Source organism: Vanellus vanellus, assembly GCF_965231255.1.
Source record: "Vanellus vanellus genome assembly, chromosome: Z".
Taxonomy (NCBI): Eukaryota; Metazoa; Chordata; class Aves; order Charadriiformes; family Charadriidae; genus Vanellus; species Vanellus vanellus.
The window spans coordinates 3504608-3526781 of NC_138908.1; the positions used below are offsets into that span (position 1 = coordinate 3504608).

The 22174-nt window shown below is 41.2% G+C and overlaps 1 protein-coding gene across 1 annotated transcript in view; it reads right to left on the reverse strand.

Annotated features, from left to right (window-relative positions):
- ADGRV1 (adhesion G protein-coupled receptor V1) overlaps nt 1-22174 on the reverse strand; it is a gene marked incomplete at its 5' end in the record, with an annotated part of 274932 nt that overhangs the window by 35332 nt on the left and 217426 nt on the right. Inside the window, 2 exons of the mRNA XM_082496974.1 lie at nt 5675-5796; nt 21801-21958. Of these exons, the coding sequence (XP_082353100.1) occupies nt 5675-5796; nt 21801-21958 (280 nt within the window). The remainder of the gene's footprint in view (nt 1-5674; nt 5797-21800; nt 21959-22174) is intronic.

Genomic DNA, 22174 nt, shown 5'->3' on the forward strand with positions numbered 1-22174 from the left:
TAAAAGATGGAGGGTTGGGGTGTGCAGCACAGTTTGCTGGAAATGCAGCCAAAGAATAATCAAGATTTTACTGAGAAAGTCGGCTGCAGGGAAGAGCCCAAGAACGGGCCTGAAGCCTCATCCCAACCCCTCTGCAAACAACGGGAAGAGATCCACCCACCACCCTGAACTTTGGATCCATCGAACGGCAAACACGCCGCTGATGACATTAGCTGTACAAACCAGAAACACCCCCCTAATTGCATCAAAAACACAGTGATCATTTATATGAGCACAGCGTATGCAAAACGGCTTGTGAAATCCTAACCTTTAGAGAGAGGAGGCTCATTCTTTCGCTCCTGACCCCGGCAAAAATCTTGTAAATAAATCCACAGAGGCAATCATATGTAAAGAAAAGAGCTAAATGTTCCTCTCGTTTTTTCAAGTGAAAAGACGATGAGCTGAGGCCTTTCACGTGACGGCACGGAGTATGTTTTGGCAGCACAGATGCTGCCTGGGTAGGAGAGTCAGGAGCACACCGCCAGGGAGCTCAAAACATCAGATATCCCAAACACCCTTCTCATCCTTTTCCTTCCACGCTTTTTCAAATTCGTTTTTTATTTTGTAGCCCAGCCAGCTATTGTGCCCCCATACGGCACTTTGCATGTTTATCCGTGAAGTTAGAGGGAACGGACTGGCTTTCCCCTCCATGCACTAGAATAGCTCGTACTATAAACTCGACTCTGATGGGAACCGTTTCCCGCGGGAAGTGCTCAGAAACAATTTGTCCTTAGTAGATTACTTTTCTATCAATCAAGCGCATTGCCTAGGAAATGTATGCCACGGGGCTAAACAACTAAATTGGATAACAGGCAGTGTCCTTCCAATCCCCTGAGCTGAATCCGTTTGGATATCCAACGCATTTTAATGGGTCACGTTCTGCCTCGTTACATGGTCTGTAGCTCCTGAGCAGCAGGAGAGCAGGTCTCTGTTTCACATAAACCATTGCATGCTCTCCTTCTTGTTGGGGGAAAGCTCTTAATGAACACTGATGACTTAATGAACACTGAATTGCACAGGGCACATTGTCTAACAGAAATGCCCACCAGTAAATGGTAAAAAAACCCGTGTTTTAACAATCATTATCAATTCTTAGAGCATAACGCATGGGAATGAGGTGCAACAGCATTCACTAAAAGACATCTGGTTCCTCCTGAAATCATCATTAAAATGCGTTACCCACTGTTGAGGACCATTTTCCTCTCCCATTCCCAAATAGCCGGGCTGAGATCAAAGTTTCAAAGGACACTGGAGATGGCTGTCCGTGTCATGGGTGAACCTGGCTCTGCAGAGCTTGGTATCCAGTAGGACCTCTCCGCAGGGAGCGTGTCCTCCCCAGCCCAGCCCCTCCTCGGTGGGAGTGTGCTCTGCAAAAGCTTTATAAAGCTATACCTGCTTACAGCACAACCTTCATTTATTCCGTATTCAGTGCTTGTAATGCATAATTATCTTCTACCCAAACAGTTTGCATACTGGCATTTTCTCTAATTAAGACAATTGGGTGTTTCTGGTTATTTGATGAAAAGCATAGATTAAGGAAATTTACAGACTGTTCACCTTGTTCCTTCCTTGTTTTTCACTTCATGCTGCATGTCACCTGAATCACACGTCAGTTTCTCTGCTTCCTGATTAGATAAATGGTAACTTTAAAACAGGAGAACAATATAGGCGGGGCGGTTATTTAAAACGTGGGGGTGTTCCAGGAAATGTTTTTTAAACTTGTTTTGTTGTAGAGATTTACAAAGCACTGAAGACAATCACCTATTAAAACAAACAAACAACTATAAAAACTGTAGTGCTGTGAAAGAGCCACTCCATTCTTTTTTTACTGTTCTCAAGGCACCCAACACTAAAAAGGTATTTTTTCCTTTTAAATATTTGGTAAAATTATACTTTAAAATGTAATTTCCAATATCTAGTTATAAAAGGCAGTGGATACTGTCCTTTTACATTTTATGTCTGAAAATTCCAGCAAAAGATAAAAATTGTTTTTAAAATGTGAAGTGTGAAGTTCTTGAGCTCTTCATAGCTGGAAGGAAAAGTCTTTATTTACTACTGTTTGAATTAGGGCTACAGAACTGCATGTTTTAATTTAAAATATTAATCAGGAAGAGATCACACATTTGAAATTTTCGCATTTCCTTTCAATAAAGGACAATTTATTTTATATTTGAGGTTTTACGGATTCCCTAGGGCTAGGAATAACAAAAATGACAGATTCCACCTTTTGATGTGGAAGATCAATACTGATGTAGTCTGAACAGAGATGCTGCAGTATCTCCTGCAGGCCAGTAGACATCTACAGTTATTCCCAAGATATTACGATCTTTCATGGCGGCAAGAAGCCAAATGAGTTGATCCAAAAAGAAAAGCCGGTGTCTATTGGCGAAGCAGGTGCTTGTGTTGGTAGAGAGTTAAAGGAAGAATGACGGGCAGAAGGGCAGTGCGGGCATCTGGCATCACCACGGGTTTGAAACTATGGCCGTGCTCCATGCATGGGGTCGCACAGCGAAACAACAGCGGAGGGTGAAGCCTGTTGAATCTGGTTTCTTAATTTTTTGTTTCCTAGCTCCTCTGAAGGATTTCAAACAAACTGTCTGAATACCTATTTCCCAGCTGTCTGACTGAGGGTGGAGATGCAACTGGGGACGTGTCCCTGAAAGATTAGAAACGCACCTGACAATAGAGGTTACTGGATCTTTGTGCACGACCCGCGGCAGGATACAGACGACAGAAGAGTGGAGCTCTTCAGAGTGAAAATTATTTACATCAGGTCCTTGAGTGCCAAAACAATATATACAGAACTATGCATTCTTTCAGTTGCATGAAATTATGGTAGAAATACTTCTGGCATTGTAATACCCCCAAAAAAGTTCCAGCAGAAGCACACAAGAGTTACGTACTACCTATGCAGGTCTTATTGGCATTGAACTTTTGTATGGACAAGCAATGCTGATAAGAGACGAGTCAGCAATCAAAGATCAGCCAATAAAAGAAAAAAAAAAAATTACTTCTGAAGTTCAAAGATTTTTGGAGTGTATGAATTGAAACTGAACTACATAAAGAGAATGAAATATAACCAAATGAAAAACTTGACATAGATTGAGAAATACAAATATTTCTGATATCATCTCACTTTTAGCTGGACTTAAACAAAATAATAACTTTGGAGTCATGTAGTGGTGCACCTCTAATAGCAGTCATGACTTAAACATTATTCCAGGCATGCTTTTATATCTGTGTTTTCCACACCACCTGCTATCATACCAGACCATTGGCGCACTAAATCCCCCACAGACCTCATGGGCTTCACATTTTACACTTCTGGTGTTCAACATAGCCTGTTTTACTTCTTGATCCTATTGCATGAATTGATCTCTTGAAACTGTCAACATTAATTAAAATAACAATAACTCTACGGCTTTGAACTTTACTTGAATAAAATGAAATTTCAAGTTATATAAAGCAGACTAATATAAAGTGTCTTCTGGCAATTACAAAGAAGGGTCAATATTCTGGCCAAGAATGATAATTTTCATAGAGTACTCATATCCCTCTTCTTTAAATATGCACTGGCAATAAAGTAATTTTATATTAAAGCAAATACTTATGCATATTACAGTGCTGTGGTGCTGTTTCACCTCTGCCATAAAAATCTCAATGATAATGAATTACGCTTTTCAGAAATTTGTATCTGAGACAACTAGGGCAACTTAGATGATTAAGGGCTTGGAGCACCTGCCTTATGAGGAAAGGCTGAGAGAGCTGGGACTCTTTAGCCTGGAGAAGAGAAGGCTGAGGGGAGACCTTATTATGGTGTACAAGTATCTAAAGGGTGGGTTGAAGGAGGATGGAGCCAGGCTCTTTTCAATGGTTCCCAGTGACAGGACGAGGGGCAATGGGCACAAGTTAGAACACAGGAAGTTCCATTCAAATACACGGAAACACTTCTTTACGGTTCAGGTGACAGAGCACTGGCACAGGCTGCCCAGGGACGGGGGGGAGTCCCCTTCTCTGGAGATGTTCAAGCCCCGCCTGGATGCAGTCCTGAGTGATGTGCTCTGGGCAATCCTGCTTTGGCAGGGGAGTGGGGCTGGGTGGTCTCTAGAGGTCCCTTCCAACTCTGAAAAGTCCGTAATTCCGTGAGACCGATCTATGTAACGCAAACCCAGATCAGATTCTAGTAATAATCTTTGAAGAGAGAAAGTAAGGAAGGATATATAAAAATATATACCTGTATGTCTGCATGTACATACACACATGTCACCAGACTTCTATGCTTTATATAAATGCATTACGTTTCACTATAAAGCTTGCAGCAGTTACAGTTGAGGTGCCAAAGCTCCCATGGGGGTTGTCCCGGTGTTCTCAGGCTTTGCAAGGGGGAGAAGAAAGGGAGGGAATGTGCTTTGGTACTACTGCCGGTGCTGTGGAGCTGTGGCAGTCTCACTGCAAGAAAGCAATTTTACATCCGTGCTGTAGACAATTGCTAGAGCAAACCTATTAACCTAACTTCACAGAAAAAAAAAAAGCACCATCATACCCAATTTGAGCCAATATATGCCGACATATACAGAATAGTTAAATGACAATATATACTTATCAATCAAACGTATTACCAGGAGAAGAAGCAACATCTTTTTCTCAATTAAAAAAAAAGAATTTATGTCTGAGATGTGCATTTTGAAAATATTAGATTGCTGCTTAAGGAAACTCCCACCTGGAGAATTAACATCTAAAATAAATCTGTTTTGTGTAAATACACCTTTTTTATGAATTTATATTTAATGAAGTATAAAGATTTTTAATATTGGAAAATAATACAAGGTGTCCTCAGTATTTTTTTATAAAAATGGCAGAGGACTTGACACATCATTTGGATATGTATTTTTCTTAACTTCACTGTTTTCGGACATCAGAGGAATTTTCCCATCTGTGATACGCTAACCTGTATTCTGTAAACAATTCTGCAGTGTGCAGTATGGCATTGAATGCAGTGCAATGCAGTACCGACTCCAGTGGAAGCACTTACCTGTGTAAGAATTTGCAAAGGGCTATATCCATTTTTTATAACTAATAATCAACCTCTAGTCTAGATTTGATTTTTCAATTAAAAGATCTTCACTTTACCAATATGTATGCTGTGTGAGAAAAGCTATGCCTCAAGCCTCACCTCTTATAATGGAAAAAAAAAAAAGAGTATTGGGGTTATATAATTTTAAATATCTGTGGGTTTGTTTTATTTTTTTTTTTAATTGGAGTTAATGGATACAGAAAAATGAAATAGTCAGTGTTTTTGCAAAGGCTGCAGATATTTCCGTTTTGCTGGTATACTTATCTCAGTAACGCATTACACACAGAAGCGAGCAATTTTATTTCCCGGTGTATTAGCTGTGAAATTAAACCTATGCCATTATGCTGCCGTTGCTTCAAAACAATGCCTCCCTTGCCTCAATACGCATTCTGTACGTTAATTTGAGGAATAAACAGAACGCATAATTAACGCTTCCGCCGCGTCTCAGCGTGTTTCTGGGCGCCGCTCAGCTGGCGCTGCTGGAACGCCGGGCGTGCGGTGAGCGGCGGCGATGACCCCCACCCCTGCCGGGGGACCGAAGGGAAAGGCGCCGGCTCTTACCTGCAGGCTGTTGAAGATGATGAAGAAGACCAACATCCAGAGGTGGCGGTAAGCCATGTGCAGTCCTCCCCACAGCCAGGTGACAGAAATGAGGGCAAAGAGGTACAAGACCAGGGGGATCTCTGAAAACCACAAACACAGCGTTTCAGCTGCTGCGCCCTGGGAGAAAAACACTTTTTTAAAGCGTTACCGACGCGGGACCCGGTTTTGCCGTCTCTGTCCGACCTTGGAGTTCGTTCTGCAGTGATGGGCAGCCCTTCTCCTGCCCCAGAGCTCTCGGGACCCCCCTCCAGGGCCAGGAGACCAGCAGAAGGGTACAGCCAACTGCAGGGCTGGGGGACGGAGGGGCTGGTGGGGCACAGCCCAGCTCAGTGAACCCGCCATGGGCGCTTTGCGGGCGGGAAGAGCACACGTAGAGTCAGAAAAATGCTCTGACCTTGGGGAAAGCACGGGAGAGCTCTTGGCAAGCTCTGGAAACTTTGGGAGGAAACAGATTTTCAAGAATTGAGGGGAAAGGGAAACGACAACAAAAGCATTATCGGTACAAAAAAATGCTACGGCTGTGGGAATGTATAGAATGATATAGAAATTATACAAATAGCTTATTCTCTGATTCGTTATTACTTTCACTGCAAGCCAAACACGAGAAGGCATCTGACCCTACAAAAATTTAAGTGACAACCTCCACTGCTTCGAGGAGCCCCCCCCCCCCCCCCCCCCCCCCAAAACACAGACTACGGCACCAGTTCGCTTCATTCGCCTTCAAAAATAGATGCAGAATCCGTCCTTAAGCACACACACATACAGCTGCATTTTACATTCCCTACTGTATTCACAGCATAAAAAATTTAAGGAATGCCGGCAGGAAGATGTCCGCGTGGACAAAGTTTGCAGAAAGTTCAGCAGAAGTTGGCTTTCGCCCCCGCCCGCTCCCGTCGCCGGCAGGCAGGTACGCCAGGCTGTCCCCTTCCCCGTGTTGACCGTATTGGCGGCGCACCTCAAAGTCCATGTTTGCCCAGCTCTGCACACTTCAGGGGCAGAGGTGCTCGTCCAGGCGTTGCCCCTCTCCGCATGAGTCATGCGGCATCAGCAAAGAGCAGGGACGTGCTTTTGACCGGCACCGTTCCGGCAACAGCCTTTCGGGAGCGCTTTTGGCATTTTGTTTAATATCCTACGAATAGTAAGTGCCTTCTCAAGGTAGGAAACAGCCAAAGTCGAGGCCACCTTCCAGCGAGGCAGGCGGTAGTTGCTTCAGGGTAATAACCATCGCTTTGGTAGAAATGCATGTGTATATTTTTATAAGAAGGAATGACTCGAAGGGAAGCACAATGTGAACAGGGACCCTATTCCTAATGGTTCTCCTATTAAAGCTCAGTAAAACCTGGGGTGCAAACCTCAGCCTGGGCTGTCGCTGTTTGAGAGTGTGACATAGCACTTAACATAGATATGAATTTTCTTACTGAATTATAAGATATATAAGTGAAATACTGCGTTGCATGTGAAAATTAACATTATGTTAGGGTAGTGGTAACCTAGGACTAGAGGCAGTAAAACTGAACTATTAAAATAAACTTTGTTCTTAGGAGTAGCTAACAAGGCCTTGCTTTTATTGCACAGAGGGAGAAAAAAAACCAAAAAAACTACCTATCTTCATGGAAAAATAATAAAGGCCATTACAGCATTAAAAAAAAATCAGATTCCCTAAGCAATGATGTTTGAAAGCTCATCTCTAATCATCATGAAGGTACTCCCTTTCTGCCACTTACATCTGAGGACATGATATAAATCCTCTCCAGCTTGGCCATTTGTAAACAGTGGTATTTCAAGAAGTGGTGCACCAAGAAGAGTGTGACCAGCAGGTGGAGGGAGGTCAACTTCCCCCTCTGCTCTGCCCTGGTGAGGCCACATCTGGAGTATTGTGTCCAGTTCTGGGCTCTCCAGTTCAAGAAGGACAGGGAACTGCTGGAGAGGGTCCAGCCAAGGGCTACGAAGATGATGAGGGGATTAGAACCTCTTTCTGATGAGGAAAGGCTGAGGGACTTGTGGCTTTTTAGTCTGGAGAAGAGAAAACTGAGGGGGGATCTTATCAATGCTTATAAATCCTTAAAGGGAGGGTGCCGGGGGGATGGGAACAGTCTTTTTTCAGCGGTGCCCAGTGACAGGAGAAGAGGGAATGGGCACAAACTTGACCATAGGAAGTTCCATCCAAACCTGAGGAGGAACTTCTCTCCTGTGCGGGCGGCAGAGCACTGGCACAGCTGCCCAGAGAGGGGGGGGAGTCTCCCCCTCTGGAGCCATTCCAAACCCGCCTGGACGTGTCCTGTGCCACTGCTGGAGGTGCCCCTGCTCTGGCGGGGGGTGGCACTGGGGGAGCTCCAGAGGGCCCTTCCAGCCCTGACCAGTCTGGGATGCTGTGACTCTGTGCATGCAGGCCTGCTAGCTGGCTCTCAGTGGATAGGAGAATGCAGTACTGAGAGCCCTAGGCAGCTGGGGACCTCCAGCAGGACTTGAGGAGGTATCAAGGGTGGGTACCAGTGCCTTAGAATGGCATTTGATTCATGTATTTCATGTCACAGGAGACCTAAAGGATCTGTACACGATCAGTGCATAGAATGGTTTAGGTTGGAAGGGACTTTAAAGATCATCTAGTTCCAGCTTCCCTGCCATGGGCAGGGACACCTCCGACTAGAACACAGGACCTGTGGAAGACCCATCCTCTATGAAGAGAAAGCTGGAGGCCCGACTGGATAACCCTGGTTGTCTCAAATGACAATCAATGCCCATTAAGCACCTGAATCACTTCTTCCATGGTGAGGTGAGGTCTGCCCAAAATTTAGTAAAGGTCCGAGACTTCCCAAGGATCCCTGATCCAGAACAACACTAATTATACATGTGTATTTTTCAGAGAAGCATCAAGGGAAGAAGATTAAGGCTATGTACCCCTGCTACTTGTCTGGAAGGAATTTGGTTTTGTTGGATGAATAGAATGGAAAGGCAATGTATTTCTCACGCCACAGTCCACGGGCACGAGCATGCCTAGCACACAAAGCCCCCGTCTCAATGTCCCTTGGGCACAATGGAAAAATTCCTTGTGGCCTCAATGGATATTGAAAGAACCTTTGTTACAACAGCTGCTAATGCACCTGGCCAACACCACAACGCTTTTAGAATAATTAAAAATGCAAAGCCCTCAAAAGTACCAGATAGTGCAATAAGAAGTAGAGCATTAAGTATTTCCTTTTATCCTACATCAATGAATCCAAATACTTACCAGATCCCTGGAGGTCCTCATGGCCAGGCTGGACGTGGCCTCGGGCAACCTGGTCTAGTGGGAGGTGTCCCTGCCTATGGCAGGGGGGTTGGAACGCGGTGGTCTTCAAGGCCCCTTCCAACCTAAACCATTCTATGATTCTATGATTCTATGTGTACTTAACAATGTTCACAAAAAAAGAAACCAGCAAAGAACTGGCAATCTCAAACTCTTTGAAGTTATAATAATGAAATTTACCAAAATAAAAAATAAGAAAACATACATCATGAAAATGGAATTCTAAAGGTAAATTCAGTAATTATCTGTAGAGCCACCCATTAATTTATTTGTGCACAGATATTAATGGAATGTTATCATCTTTTTGTTTAAATCTCAGAATCCTGCAATAAGGTTTAGCTGCTTATGAAATTCAACTGATACAATGGACTGGCAGCTAATGATCACTAATGCATACAATTCTAAATGCTGTACATAGACCAAAGCAAACAATGATGAGAATTATCTCGGGAAGTCGAATAATGATTTGTTTTTTGTATCACTTTGCAATATGGTGAAACTCAGGTGAGCGCAGGGGAGAGAAGAAATCAAACTGTGGAAGGACAAACTGCAGGCAGTAGAATACGCCAAGAATTAACACCACGATTCTGCTTTTAGTGCATAAACATCACCTAAGGAAAAATACCACAATATTAATTATAACTGAGCACCTCTAATTCGTTGAAACCATAGATCACTGAAATAGCTGTCTCTATGAAGCTAAAGGAAATGGAGCAATATGATATCCAGAGCATATACTTTTGACACACAATGATCTGACTTTATTATCTCCAAGTGTGCATGAGGAGGTAATTGGATAAATTCAGTGCCATAACACCAAAACAAAATTAACGGAGGTAAACCCAGAATCAACCTCACTGAAGTTCTCTATGGAGTGTACCTTGAGTAATTCTGATAAAAGTTTATGTAAGGAAAGATACTCAGTACAAACATGTCAATTTATATATGCATTGTAACAGCAAAGGTGGTATGAAGATACCTGCTTTTTGTCAGATACTGAAAGTTTATGATTCTGCTTTTATCTTTGTCAGCAACAATTGCTTCATTATCAGTATGGTAAAGGGTTAATACAGAGTTGAAAGTTTGGCAGCATTTAGTTTCAGCTGTTCGAATTCTCTTCACCCATTTTGATCAGACAATTTGTTGTCTTTAATCAAACAAAAGCCTGATTACTAGAAAAAAACATATCAAAAAAACAGCAACAATGTCTTTTAAGTTTGTGAAAACACAACTGCACAAAGCAAAAGGATGCCAGTAAATAGGCTTGAACTGAACAAAACCAGACAATCCAGTTATCTGTGGTTTCCTTCATATGGAAAGAAAAGCAAAAACCCCCTCCCCACACAAACTCGAAGGGTATTTCTGGGCAGATGAACCTTCACTGACAAGAATTTTACTCGAAGCCCAAGTGCGAGCAGTCGCCTTTAGGCTACTCGAGTAAACCGTAGCAGATAGTAGACTGCCACGGAGCCGTCAACTCACCGTCAGTGGGGGGCAGGGGAGACGCTGTCAAGGAGCTCTCTTGGGCACTATGTATTCGAACCATGCTGGTCCACAGCTTTTTACACCATTACCACCCCTGGTTTTAGTACTAGGCGTGATGAAAGATTTTGTTTAAGCAACAGTGAGTCCACTCTCTCCTTATGTACGTATGTACGTACGCACGTATCACATCCTGACTGTTCACACCTCTCCCTAAAATATCTCCCCTTTTCCTTAACGACAAGTTTAAGAAGCATTGGCAGAGTTGGCAACTCAAATACAGATAAATGCGGCTTAAGCAGCTGTAGATGCAGTTTCTTAGAGTTTGAAAACTTACCATAGTCCAGCTTGGTATTCCACCAGCTGAAATTACATACATTCAACTTTCATTCAATTACAATCAACATTCAATTACAAACAACTAAATGAGCCCACTGTTTCTCACTTCTTCCCCATTGCTGAGAAAATACTATTTTCCATATTAACCTATCTACAAAATTTATTTTTCTGCAACGATTACTGTTCTGAGGGCTGTGGTACATTGTAATCAGTTTTTGTGGGTGGTAAAACTGGAGTTTTGCTACAGTAGGGGAGTTCTTAAACACAAGGCTTTGTCCAGTGATTTACATAGAAACAATGCTGGTGAGAATTTGAAAGACAGGCTGACATATTTTCACGACAGGTTTGGATTAGATTATGAAATTCATGTAACAGGAAAAGTATTAAAATGCTGGGAAAAAAATTATTTACCTCAGTGGGAACCTAACAGGAGCTGTACTGGGTCTGAACAAAAGTTTATCTGGCCTTGCCTCCAAGGGCCAAAAAAGCTGGCCAGATGTGATGCTTCTCCCCACAACTCTCCCATTCACAACTCGGGAGCTTCCTGAACCAGACAGAGTTTCTTTCTATTTACTAATCTTCAGGGGACTTCTGTTGCACAAACTCATCTTGAACTAATTGCGGCGAACTTTGATAATTCAGAGTATCCAGCGGCAAGGAACTCCACAGGAATAGCACGAGGTTCAGGTAATAAAATGTCAGATTGCTCAGCTGAAACAGCTGTCAGCCTTGTGTTTGTTGCTTGGTTCCCTTATAGCAGAAGCAAGAACAAGAAATAGAAGCAAACAAAAACCCCAGAACATTTCCAAACAGCTATGCTTTCACCTACCATGGTTTTAAATCAGTAAAAAAGTAAACCCAGAGTTTTATATTTCTGAAATAAACCTCAAAAGAAGGACTACGGTGACAATTTTTAAATTTCACCTCCTCCTGTGCTATAAGGCAACTGCACGGACCTACGCAGAGAAATAATCTGATGATGAGGCTCACCCATCTACAGCTTTTACTGAAGTGGGTTGCAGCAGCTTCCTGAGGTCCACAAAGAATTTACCACCTTCAGGTCTGTGGTCCGATGAACCTCTGCACGACGTCTTCAGAAATGAGAACTGCAATGGTCGTCACATCTATGTGCCCAAAAGGAGTGGAAAAATGGGGAGAAATACTAAATTTTACAAGGTGAGACCGCCTAAAATTTATTCATTGATGGTGCCTGGAATAGGCTGTGCCAATTGAGTAGAGCTGGTTCAGATACCGCAGAGAAAGAGAAAAAGAGTAAGGGAGTGATGATGAATTTCCAGCGTCCGATGTATCCTGTGCACTAACTCCCTCCATAGACAGGTACACCTATCTTGGAAAGCATGGGAAGAGGACACCTGCCAACCTCTGCTCCCACACTGAGAGCACTAAAAGCTGTGATACCTCTTGGCAGTCCAAAGCTGGAGGAGGAATGAAGAATAAAAAGGTGGAAGCCATGAGGTGTTCCCCATTGCGGTCCACTGTCACACCTTTGAAGGTTCACCTGATGGCTGGTTGAAGGTTGAGGCGGATTCATATATGTAATTGTAATTTCACCTAACGATGGGACAGTTCACGTGACTAACCTCTCTTATCCCTGTGTAGTGCCTATTGACTATGAAAGAATAATTCGATGGTGCCTGCCACAACCTGTTTTACCAGGGAGGGAAGCAGCAGTGGAAATCCTCACGCACGATTTCTGTCAACGGCTGCCCATGGTGCGTAGTGAAAGGTTCTTTAAAAATGTCCTCTTGCTATATATCTGATACTCTACAGTTAGGAAGAACAATGGATGAGCACTTGGGCCAACAAAACCCAACTGTATGAATGAAACCAACCACTCAATTGATCAAAGGCATCAAAACAGAAACAAGTCATAAGCTCTATGAAATGATGATCAGCTCATTGCTATGGAGAAAATCTGTAGCATTGCTAGGAAAAGTAACTGAAATGGACTAGAAAAACAAAGCAGTGCTTTTATGGATTGCCAGCACTGGAACTTTCTTCAGAAAACCAGGATTAGTCCCTGTGGGCTACCACATTCAGTCCAGCAGGTCGGGTTTGATGGTGTTTTTGCAATCGGTATTCAAAAAAAAGCGTAACTTTTCAGTTTGAATTAGATAATATATTTCAGAATATAATACATTACTTTTCTCCTCAAATAGACATGTAATTCAAAAGAAAATAAACTTCATATTCTGTAATTGCCAATTTTCTGTTTCTTCTGTCTGTGGAGTTAGAACTACTCCTTAACTTTATGTATTCAGTCTGTTTCATTACAAAATTGTCAGGTAGACTACCTGAAGGTTATCTTCCTTTCTGCCATAACTGATACTATAGGTAAAATTCTCCAGACAATGAGTCTGAGCAGTGAAAAATGTTAAATGAAATAGAAATTAATAAACCTGGAAATTATTAAATAATATTAAAACTCTGAAGTGTAATGCTGAGTATGTCTTTGCAGGAAAAATGTAGACGATTTAACTATGGAAAATAAAGAATGCACTATGCTTTCATAACACGTCCAAATATTTGTATTCTCACTGCTGTGTTGGCCCATATTATGTCTTTTTCTATTGCCCGAAGTGTTTCATTTTTTTTCTAAAAATAGGAAAGTCAATAAAGAAGCAATTAAATAATACAGCTTTAATGATCTTCTGAGTTTACCTATAAATATTTACTATATGTCTTCCCCTTAGGTTGTTAAACTGATAATGCAACTTTAATTGCTTTTAATTGTTCTTGGCTAGGCATAAAGACCTACTTAAAAACCTGAAAGATCTTTACAAACATTTTTTTCCTAGACGATTGGGGAGAATGTATCGCTTCACAGAATTTCACTGATTCATGGGAGACCTAAATTAGTAAAACATTTACAGATTATTGCTTAAGAAGTCATGGGTTAAACTTAGCAATAGATCTACAAAAATGCCACAAAACCAATTTTTTTTGTTGCTTAAATACACTTGAATAACAGTGTTCCAAATTCTGCTGGCTCCATTTTCAATTGCTTTTGACAACTGATGTAGAAAAGGAGTTCGGTAACAGGATTTTGTGGCCAAAATAAAGAAGCTAACAGATTTCCTCATAGAGTTCAAAGGAGAAAATACCACCACCACCACCAACATGCAATCAGTGACTCATGACAAATGCTCTGATTCCAGATTAGGAATGTTAAAGAGCTGCAGAATTTAGCAGTAGCTGATATGCAGACCAGAAAGCTGGTAGGTAAATGTCCATGAAATCCAACTGGACAAAATTGTACATAGATAATTTGTAAAAATACGAAGCAGAAAACCTGTTAAAATATAACTTCTGGTTCATTTATATTTTTTGATCTGCTGCTCCTTGCAGCAAGGAAGAGTTTGAAATTAAAGAATACCTTCGAAAAGAGAAGCACACCTCCCATTCAGCATGAAGACTACATCGCTCCTGCAAAAACATAGAAGATTGGCCTCTCTAACCTTCCCACCAAATCTCAGGTTTTTTGGCAAACTTTCTCATACATCTATAAGACACGTTACGGTAAATCAAATGAAAGACCGGGCATCCTATTATAGCTTATCCTACCACTGTTATGAAGGGAACATGGCAAATCCCAGAAAAAGAGCAAATAAAAAAAAGAAAGAAAAAGTTGAACCTACTTATCTCCATATAATAAAAATATTTAGAAGTCTTATGCAAAATATTAAATAAGTGCTAATTTCACAACTGTACAGGCATAAGTCATGAAAATTACCTTGCTTCTGCAGATTTCTTTAAAGGAAAAAAGGTAATTTGTGCATGTGAAGCACTGTGCAAACAATTTAAATTACATGAGTGCAGATGATGCATTTAAGTCCTATCTTATCCAGATCTTTGTTCTTTATTTCAGCTTGTAATCATACATTTTGTCTTAACTGTATTTGTAAAAATGTCAGAGGCAAAGATTTGTTTTCCTCCTAATTACACAAAAAGGAAAGCCCCTGGAGCACTATGAAGACTAAAATATTATATCCATGTGTGACTGTGATGAATACTGTGAATGATGTACATAACTTCTAGTTCAGAGGTAGCCATCATCTGGTTCTTGATTTCTAGATGTATATTGTCATCTCAAGATGAAAGCACTCCTGCAAGTCACTGTTCCTTCAATTCTCTTAGATACATGATACGTATCTTATAATCCCAGATAAAGATTTTAGCATATAGCTCACAGCATAAGAAAGACATGTAGCTACAGGTTTAGATACACATTCTCACTCAGGATCAAAAGCCCTGTCCTCACTATCATCTCCTGAGCACAGAAGCACGGTTGGAATGTCCTGTACTTGCATTTCATGTCTTATTTGTTTCTTGAGAAGTTCACATGGTAGTAGATATAGGTGGACCATCCAACATGTTCTGTCATGATCAGAAATTGCATACTGCTAAGACAATAAATGTATCGGAGATATTTATATCAAGAAAGACACAGGAAGGCAGGTAAAATTTTACATCTAAATATCTAAGGCATTCTTCATGAAGTTCTGTTTTGGCAACATAAAGTTTTAATCTTGACGTTAATTCTGGCGCATTTACAACGATGATATGTGAATCACATAACTTTTACTGCAGATTTAGGTGTAGGGCATGAAAATTATGCCACTACATATTGTTCAATCAAGAGAGGTCATGTCTTCACAAAGGTATTATCAGAAAAAAATGCAGGTGATTTTCCAATTCAAATTTTTCTGTTATATTTTCAAATCTTTTTTTTGAAATTACGAAAAGTTAGCAGATGGTTGCAAAATAAAAAGATGTATATTGGATTGCTGTCTTATTCATCTCCAATTTCTGTATTTGCATATTAGGACTTTAAAGAAAAAACAATCATCTCATATATGCCTATTTCAACCTCCTGTTATTTCAGCCAAATACAACCATCCTGCTTTATACCACCCGATTTCCTTCAAAAGCAGTCTTTCTTGTTGCAAACTCAAATATTAGTTCACCTAGAGGCTGTTTACCCAATGCACGCTTCTGACTTGGCTCCTGTCAAGGCCAACTTTTGAGAAGTTAGTTTCTATATATAGCAGAATAATCAGCCAACAGCACATGTTTGCTGAAAGGCTGGCAAACTGCACCAGTTCAAGCTGAAGGTTCTTCTCTAGCAAACTCAATGCATATCTCCGAAAGAGTATACGAGAGGTAGAGTTGTCATTTGTTGTAGATCAGCTTCCACGCTATTTTCCAACACCCGCTTTTGAGGAGGAAGAGCTGCCTGCTCTACGAGATAATTAGTTCTTGACTCCCGTTGCCTTTTCTTCCAGACTCCTACTGTTGAGGAAAATTTCCTGACTTAAGCAAGTTATATCCATCACCGTAATAAACGACACGACTAGTCACAGAGCAATTCTGGAGCAGTACAAAAGAGTGTGAGAGGGCATCCTCACGTATTTGGTGTTCCAGACCGAGCAATGAGAAGTGGGCACGTTGCTCAAATTAAGAGTTGGCAAATTCCATTTATTTGTGTTTATTCTCCACTACAACCTTGTTTTTATCGCACATTTTTGCAGCGATATGCCAGGCATAAGGAAAGAGTACGATAAGCTTTCTGGGAATATCACAGACCACTGCCAAAGGAATTGACAACAATTATGAAAAGCAGAATTTTGCTGGGCTAAATGTCCCTGAGCCATGATGTTTTCTTGAAAGCCTAGAAACTACCAAAGTAGGGTATGAGACGTTTGACTGTACTTAAGAGTACCCAGGATAAATCTAGAGGACTTGGAAGAAGGCATGGCAGAAAAGGAGGCACAACTAATAAATGTAAATAACTGTAAAAAAACCCAATTATATCCTATAGTTTTCCAAGAAACTGTTTAACCATGTACAAACAGATCCCCTTTGCAGTTACCAAGGGGCAAAATTTTTCTCTTAGCTCCGTATGGTGAAACCCAGCATTGTTATCCTGCTCTTAGGAACAAAATCACATGGGAGTTCCCTTTAGCGTGGGCAACAACAAACTGCTCTTACAGACACAACCAGATGTTAAAACACAGAACTGCTACTGAAGTTCAGGAAGATATTTTACTACAGCAGACAGAATTTATTCTAATAGCTGTAGAAGACTAATCTACACTATGATGGAATGACTGTGTTGGTAGATAAGGGAAGAGCAACTCGTGTCATCTATCTTGGCTTCTCTAAGGCCTTTGAAACGGTCCCACACAACAACCTTGTCTCTTAATTGGAGAGACATGGGTTTGATAGGTGGATTACTTGATGGGCAAGGAATTGGCTGGATGGCCACATCCAAAGAATTGCAGTCAACAGCTCACTGTCCAAATGCAGATTGGTGACAAGTGGTGTCCTTCAGCGGTCTGTACTGGGACCAGTACTGTTCAATTTCTTTATTAATGGTGTAGACAGTAGGACTGAGTGTGCCTTCAGCAAGTTTGTGGACGATACCAAACTGAGTGGTGTGGTTGATGTGCTTGAGGGAGGGGAAGCCATCCAGAGAGACCTTGGCAGCTGGGAGAAGAGGACCCATGTCAACCTCATGAAGTTCAACAAGGCCAAGTGAAAGGTCCTGCACCTGGAATAGGGCAACCACCAATATCAGTACAGACTGGGGAAATAAAGAATTACGAGCAGCCTTGCAGAGAAGGACATGGGGATATTGGCAGATGAAAAACTGTATATGAGCTGGCAATGTGCACCTATATCCCAGACAGCCAATTGCATTCTGGGCTGCATCAAAAGAAGTGTGGCCAGCAGGGCGAGGGAGGTGATTCTGCCCCTCTACTCTGCTCTCATGAGACACCCCCTGGAGTACTGCATCCAGCTCTAGGGTCCCCAGCACAAGGAAGACACAGACCTATTGGAGCAGGTCCAGAGGAGAGCCACAAAAATGATCAGAGGGCTGGAGCACCTCTGCTATAGGGACAGGCTGAGAGAGCTGGGGTTGTTCAGCCTGGAGATGAGAAGGCTCTGGGGACACCTTAGTGTGGCCTTTCAATATTTAAAGAAGGCTTATAAGAAAGATGGAGAAACATGTTTTACCAGGGCCTGTAGTGACAGGATAAGGGGCAATGGTTTTAAAGTGAAAGGGGGTAGGTTTAAAAGGGATATAAGGAAGATACGTTTTACGATGAGGGTGGCGAGACAGTGGAACAGGTTGCCCAGAGAAGTTGTGAATGTCCCATCTTCGGAAGTGTTCAAGGTCAGGTTGGATGGGTCTTTAAGCAATGTGATCTAGTGGAAGATGTCCCTGCCTATGGCAGGGGGGATGGAACTAGATGACCTTTAAAGGTCCCTTCCAACATAAAACATTCTATGATTCTGTGATTCTGGATAGTTCAAGATGAACCTTCTTTGCAATGCAAGCTTCAGAGTATTCCAACAAAAGGAGAAAAGAGAGTAAGAAAAAAAAATGACTAGATTTTTAGTTTAGCCACTTGCATATTCAATTTATTTGGGAAAAAAAAAAAAGTATGAGGATAAACTTTAGTGTTTCTATTGCTATTAAATTTCTATTAAAGTTATTAATAGTCTTCCTCAAATAGAGATCACAAATATGGGACTTCAGAATCACCAGCTATAGCTTAAGTGGCTTTTCCTACAATCTATGAAATTACCTGAAGTATGTACACTCAGAAGCCACGTAATAATTTTTTTTTTTCTTTCAAATCTGCATTCCAACCCCTTATTCTGTTTTATGGTAATATGATGCAAGCCAGTGACCTTGCTATTTTATTTTTATTGACAACATTCAGTAATGTTTTGCATGAATTATTGCAGAATCCACATGGGGTCATCTGTATCATGTTGTAATTTTAACTATCTTCTAACTGAACGACCCTCAGAAGGGGAATAAATGCTACTAGTTCAAATTTTGACATGCAAATAGGTGTTTTCATGGATATCTGTGTATAAATGATAATTACATGTCTATATAGGCTACTTTTTGATTCTGCAATACTCTTTGCTGTCTGGAATTTAAATGAACAGGTGTTCACAATTACTAGTAAAAGTAAAAGAGCATTTAAAATTATTTTTGTCCATGTTTACAGCTCTCTACACTTAATATGTCAGAATTGTTTACAGTGTCACTCACTCAGAATTTTATTCTCTTTCTAGAGAAGGTAACTAATGGAGAGCAGACAGTTTTCCAAAGCAGTGAATTTTTGTTTTCTTTTTCTTTTTTTCCCATTACTTATCCCATGGTTCAAAGTGGGGAAATTTGGGTACTGAACCTCAGGCTGGAGGCTGGGAAAGGGTTTTTTTTTGCTGTAGGAATTCATTGTTATGGGTGACCGAACATGGAAGAACTCAACGTGGGGATGAAAGCGGGAGACAAGATAGAATACGACACTACACAGAGACAACTGTTGCTTGGTAGCTCCACCTTTCTTCTGGTTTTGGATGAAACAGAAAGAAACCGTGGTATATTCATAGCCAGAACAAAAGAGCAAAATACTGCTTGCCTGTGCAACTCAAAGGGACGTCATTGCCAGAAGACCTCCCTACCCCATAAGATCTTGTTAGTCGCACCGGAGCCTGAATGTGGCATGGGGGGATCCAGGACCCCCTCTCTGTTGCAGAAGCAAGACATCATAATGCAGTTGATATTGACTGCAGGAAACTTTGCCATTGTGAGAAACGGTGTTTCCCACAGCGTCCTCTGTGGTGGCTGCAATAACAGCCCTGAGCAGGAGCTGGTCCCGCTGAGTTTGTAAGAACACGGAGGCAGTGGAGTGAACTTCTCCACAGAGTGGGTCACATGAATCTGACAATTCAAAACTTAAAAGTGGTAATAAGTCTTACCGCTGCAAACTGCCTTTGAATATGCCTTTGAAAGCACAATATAACCATAAAATATCAAAAATAATACAAATATACTACCACCACCTCGAATTTCAGGAGAGAAAGAATCAGTTGTAAAGCCAGAGGCCTTTTGTTAACAGTTAGTACTGTGTTATGTAGTTACAGGCAACGTTACAAGCTAAAGAAATCACCGGTGTTTCTTTCTGGAAGCTTACACTATAAACACAGACACACAGAGAGCCCTTACACCATGACAGGCACCGTAAACCTCAGCAGGTAGCTCTTTTTCTTCTCTAAAACAGCCTCTCTCCACCTTGCTCTCACCCGCACCGCACGAGGTACTTTCCTCTGTGCTTGAGAAAGCCCTATGGTAGCAAAATGCCAGTTTGCCATGAAGGTGCACAAGTAGTAAAGGTTACAACCTGCTTTTAAAACACCCGACTATTATTGACATTTTATCGAACACCTCTCTTCCTGATTTTTTTTTTTTTTTTTTTCTCCTGAGACTTCAGCATCCTCTGTACCATTTTCTGGACTCTATTGGAGAAAAAAAAACCCACCCTGAATGCTATGTTAAATCAAATAAAGTTTTTTTTCCCACCCTATTATTTCATGTCTATATGTCATGTATATATAACTCCTATTAGTACTTTCTGCCATTTTGCATGCAAACTTTATTTTTGGTATTGTTTCAGTATTCAGGTTTGGGGGTTTTTTGTTTTTTTGTTTGTTTGTTTTTGTTTAATGGCTCTGAGACAAGCCTTAACCTTCAACATATGAATATGGAATCTCCTTCCTTACAGATACTAAAAAAAAAGTTACTTATAAATAAATAAACTGTATATGATTCAATACCAAATAAGGGGCCACCTTTGTGATTGCTCCAGGCAGTCCCTTTTATATCAGAAAGAAATGAAAGAGTAAAGTGCAAGTAAGGTCTTCAGTATGATACTTATAAGCTATGTTTATCAGACCTTATCCAAATTCATATAGCTCTTAGTCAAGCTGACATTTTGTCACTAAAAAATAAATTAATATTTGAAGAAATGTCCAGATAATATTTCTTTTTTCATTTTCTCATAAAAAGAATATATTTCTATGAGCCAAATATTAAAAAAAAAAAAACAAACTCAGCCCTTCATTTCATAATACAACTATCACTGGAAATTTGAGGATTTGAACAAGACAGTGACTTTTTATAAATCTGAACAGTTACAAGCACTGGACTACTCAATGGAATTTTTTAATAATCCACTGTCCCTTTTAAGTTCATATGATATTTTTCTAATGAATTGGGAAAAATGATTCAAGACTCTTTCCCAAGTTTATAAAATTTAAGTGGTTTCATGCAGTCAGGGTGAAAAGTAGATACGCTTTTATTAAAAATCAATGTATTTGCAGTTCTTTAAAAAAATCAGAGTTTTCTTCCAAAACCACCATGAAAACAAAAAGAATTATTCTAAGCTTCCCACAGAGTGTCCTACTATTATGGTCTAAACTGGTGCAACTTTATTTTGGGAACATAATTGTATTTGAAATTGTTCTAAGAGAGGAGACCGACCGATACTTCCTGTTTTGCACGAGAGACGGATCTTTTCTTGCGAGCACGTTTTTTTTCAGCCGCGAGTAGCGCTTAGGGAAGTTCAAAACAGAGGCATTAACTCCAAATACTCCATGGCGCAGCCCGCGCGTGGCTGCGCATCCTGCGGGACAGGAGGGACAGGAGCTGTGCCCATCACCGGGGGAGCAGCAGAGGACCACGGGGTGGGTTCGTACGTGATGGCTGACCCTGAGCACCCCCAGCCCGCCCCAGCACAGGGCTGTTCGGTGCCCCCAGCCAAACGCAAGCACGGCGACATAGCGCTCCAGGCAGGGCGGTGCTGCGCTTTATCGCTATTCTCTTTACTAGACTAGACATCACCAGCCATGCTAATTTCTTGTTTGGGGTTTTACACAATTTTATACTCCTAAGACAGCCGAGCATCTGCATAACTTTCATCACTGAAGTACTTTCACAGACTTCAAACAGACCGCTGGGGTGCTTCATCTTACACAAGTGCGTAGGTATCTATCGAACTGTGGTTTCTACTGGGGTTTTCTGAACTGGCGAGAACAGTCAGTACCGTTCTGAAAGTCCAACTTGTTTGTGTAGGGGTAGACAACGTGTCATACCTGCAGCGTTTGTTCTTCCTCTGAAAATATCGTCGTACGCTTTCCATTGCGGGGTCACCTGGTAGGCGTGGATGAACACCACAAAAACCACCACCAAGCACATTAACGGCACCAGAGCAGCAGTGAAGAGAGCAGCGTAGGCATTTGGAATGAAGCACCTGATGGAAAAAATGGGAAAAAGTGCTGATTATAAACATAACAGACACCTCAAACAGTCATGAGTAAAATTTCAAAAAAACAAATGTTTTTGGAAAGGATATGCTTTATTAACCACAAATTCTTTAACTCTGTTCCCAGAGTAACCTTGACAGGATGCACAGAGCTCTGTTGGTTCTTATCTCCTCGTCATATCTGAAGGAATATAACATTTGTTC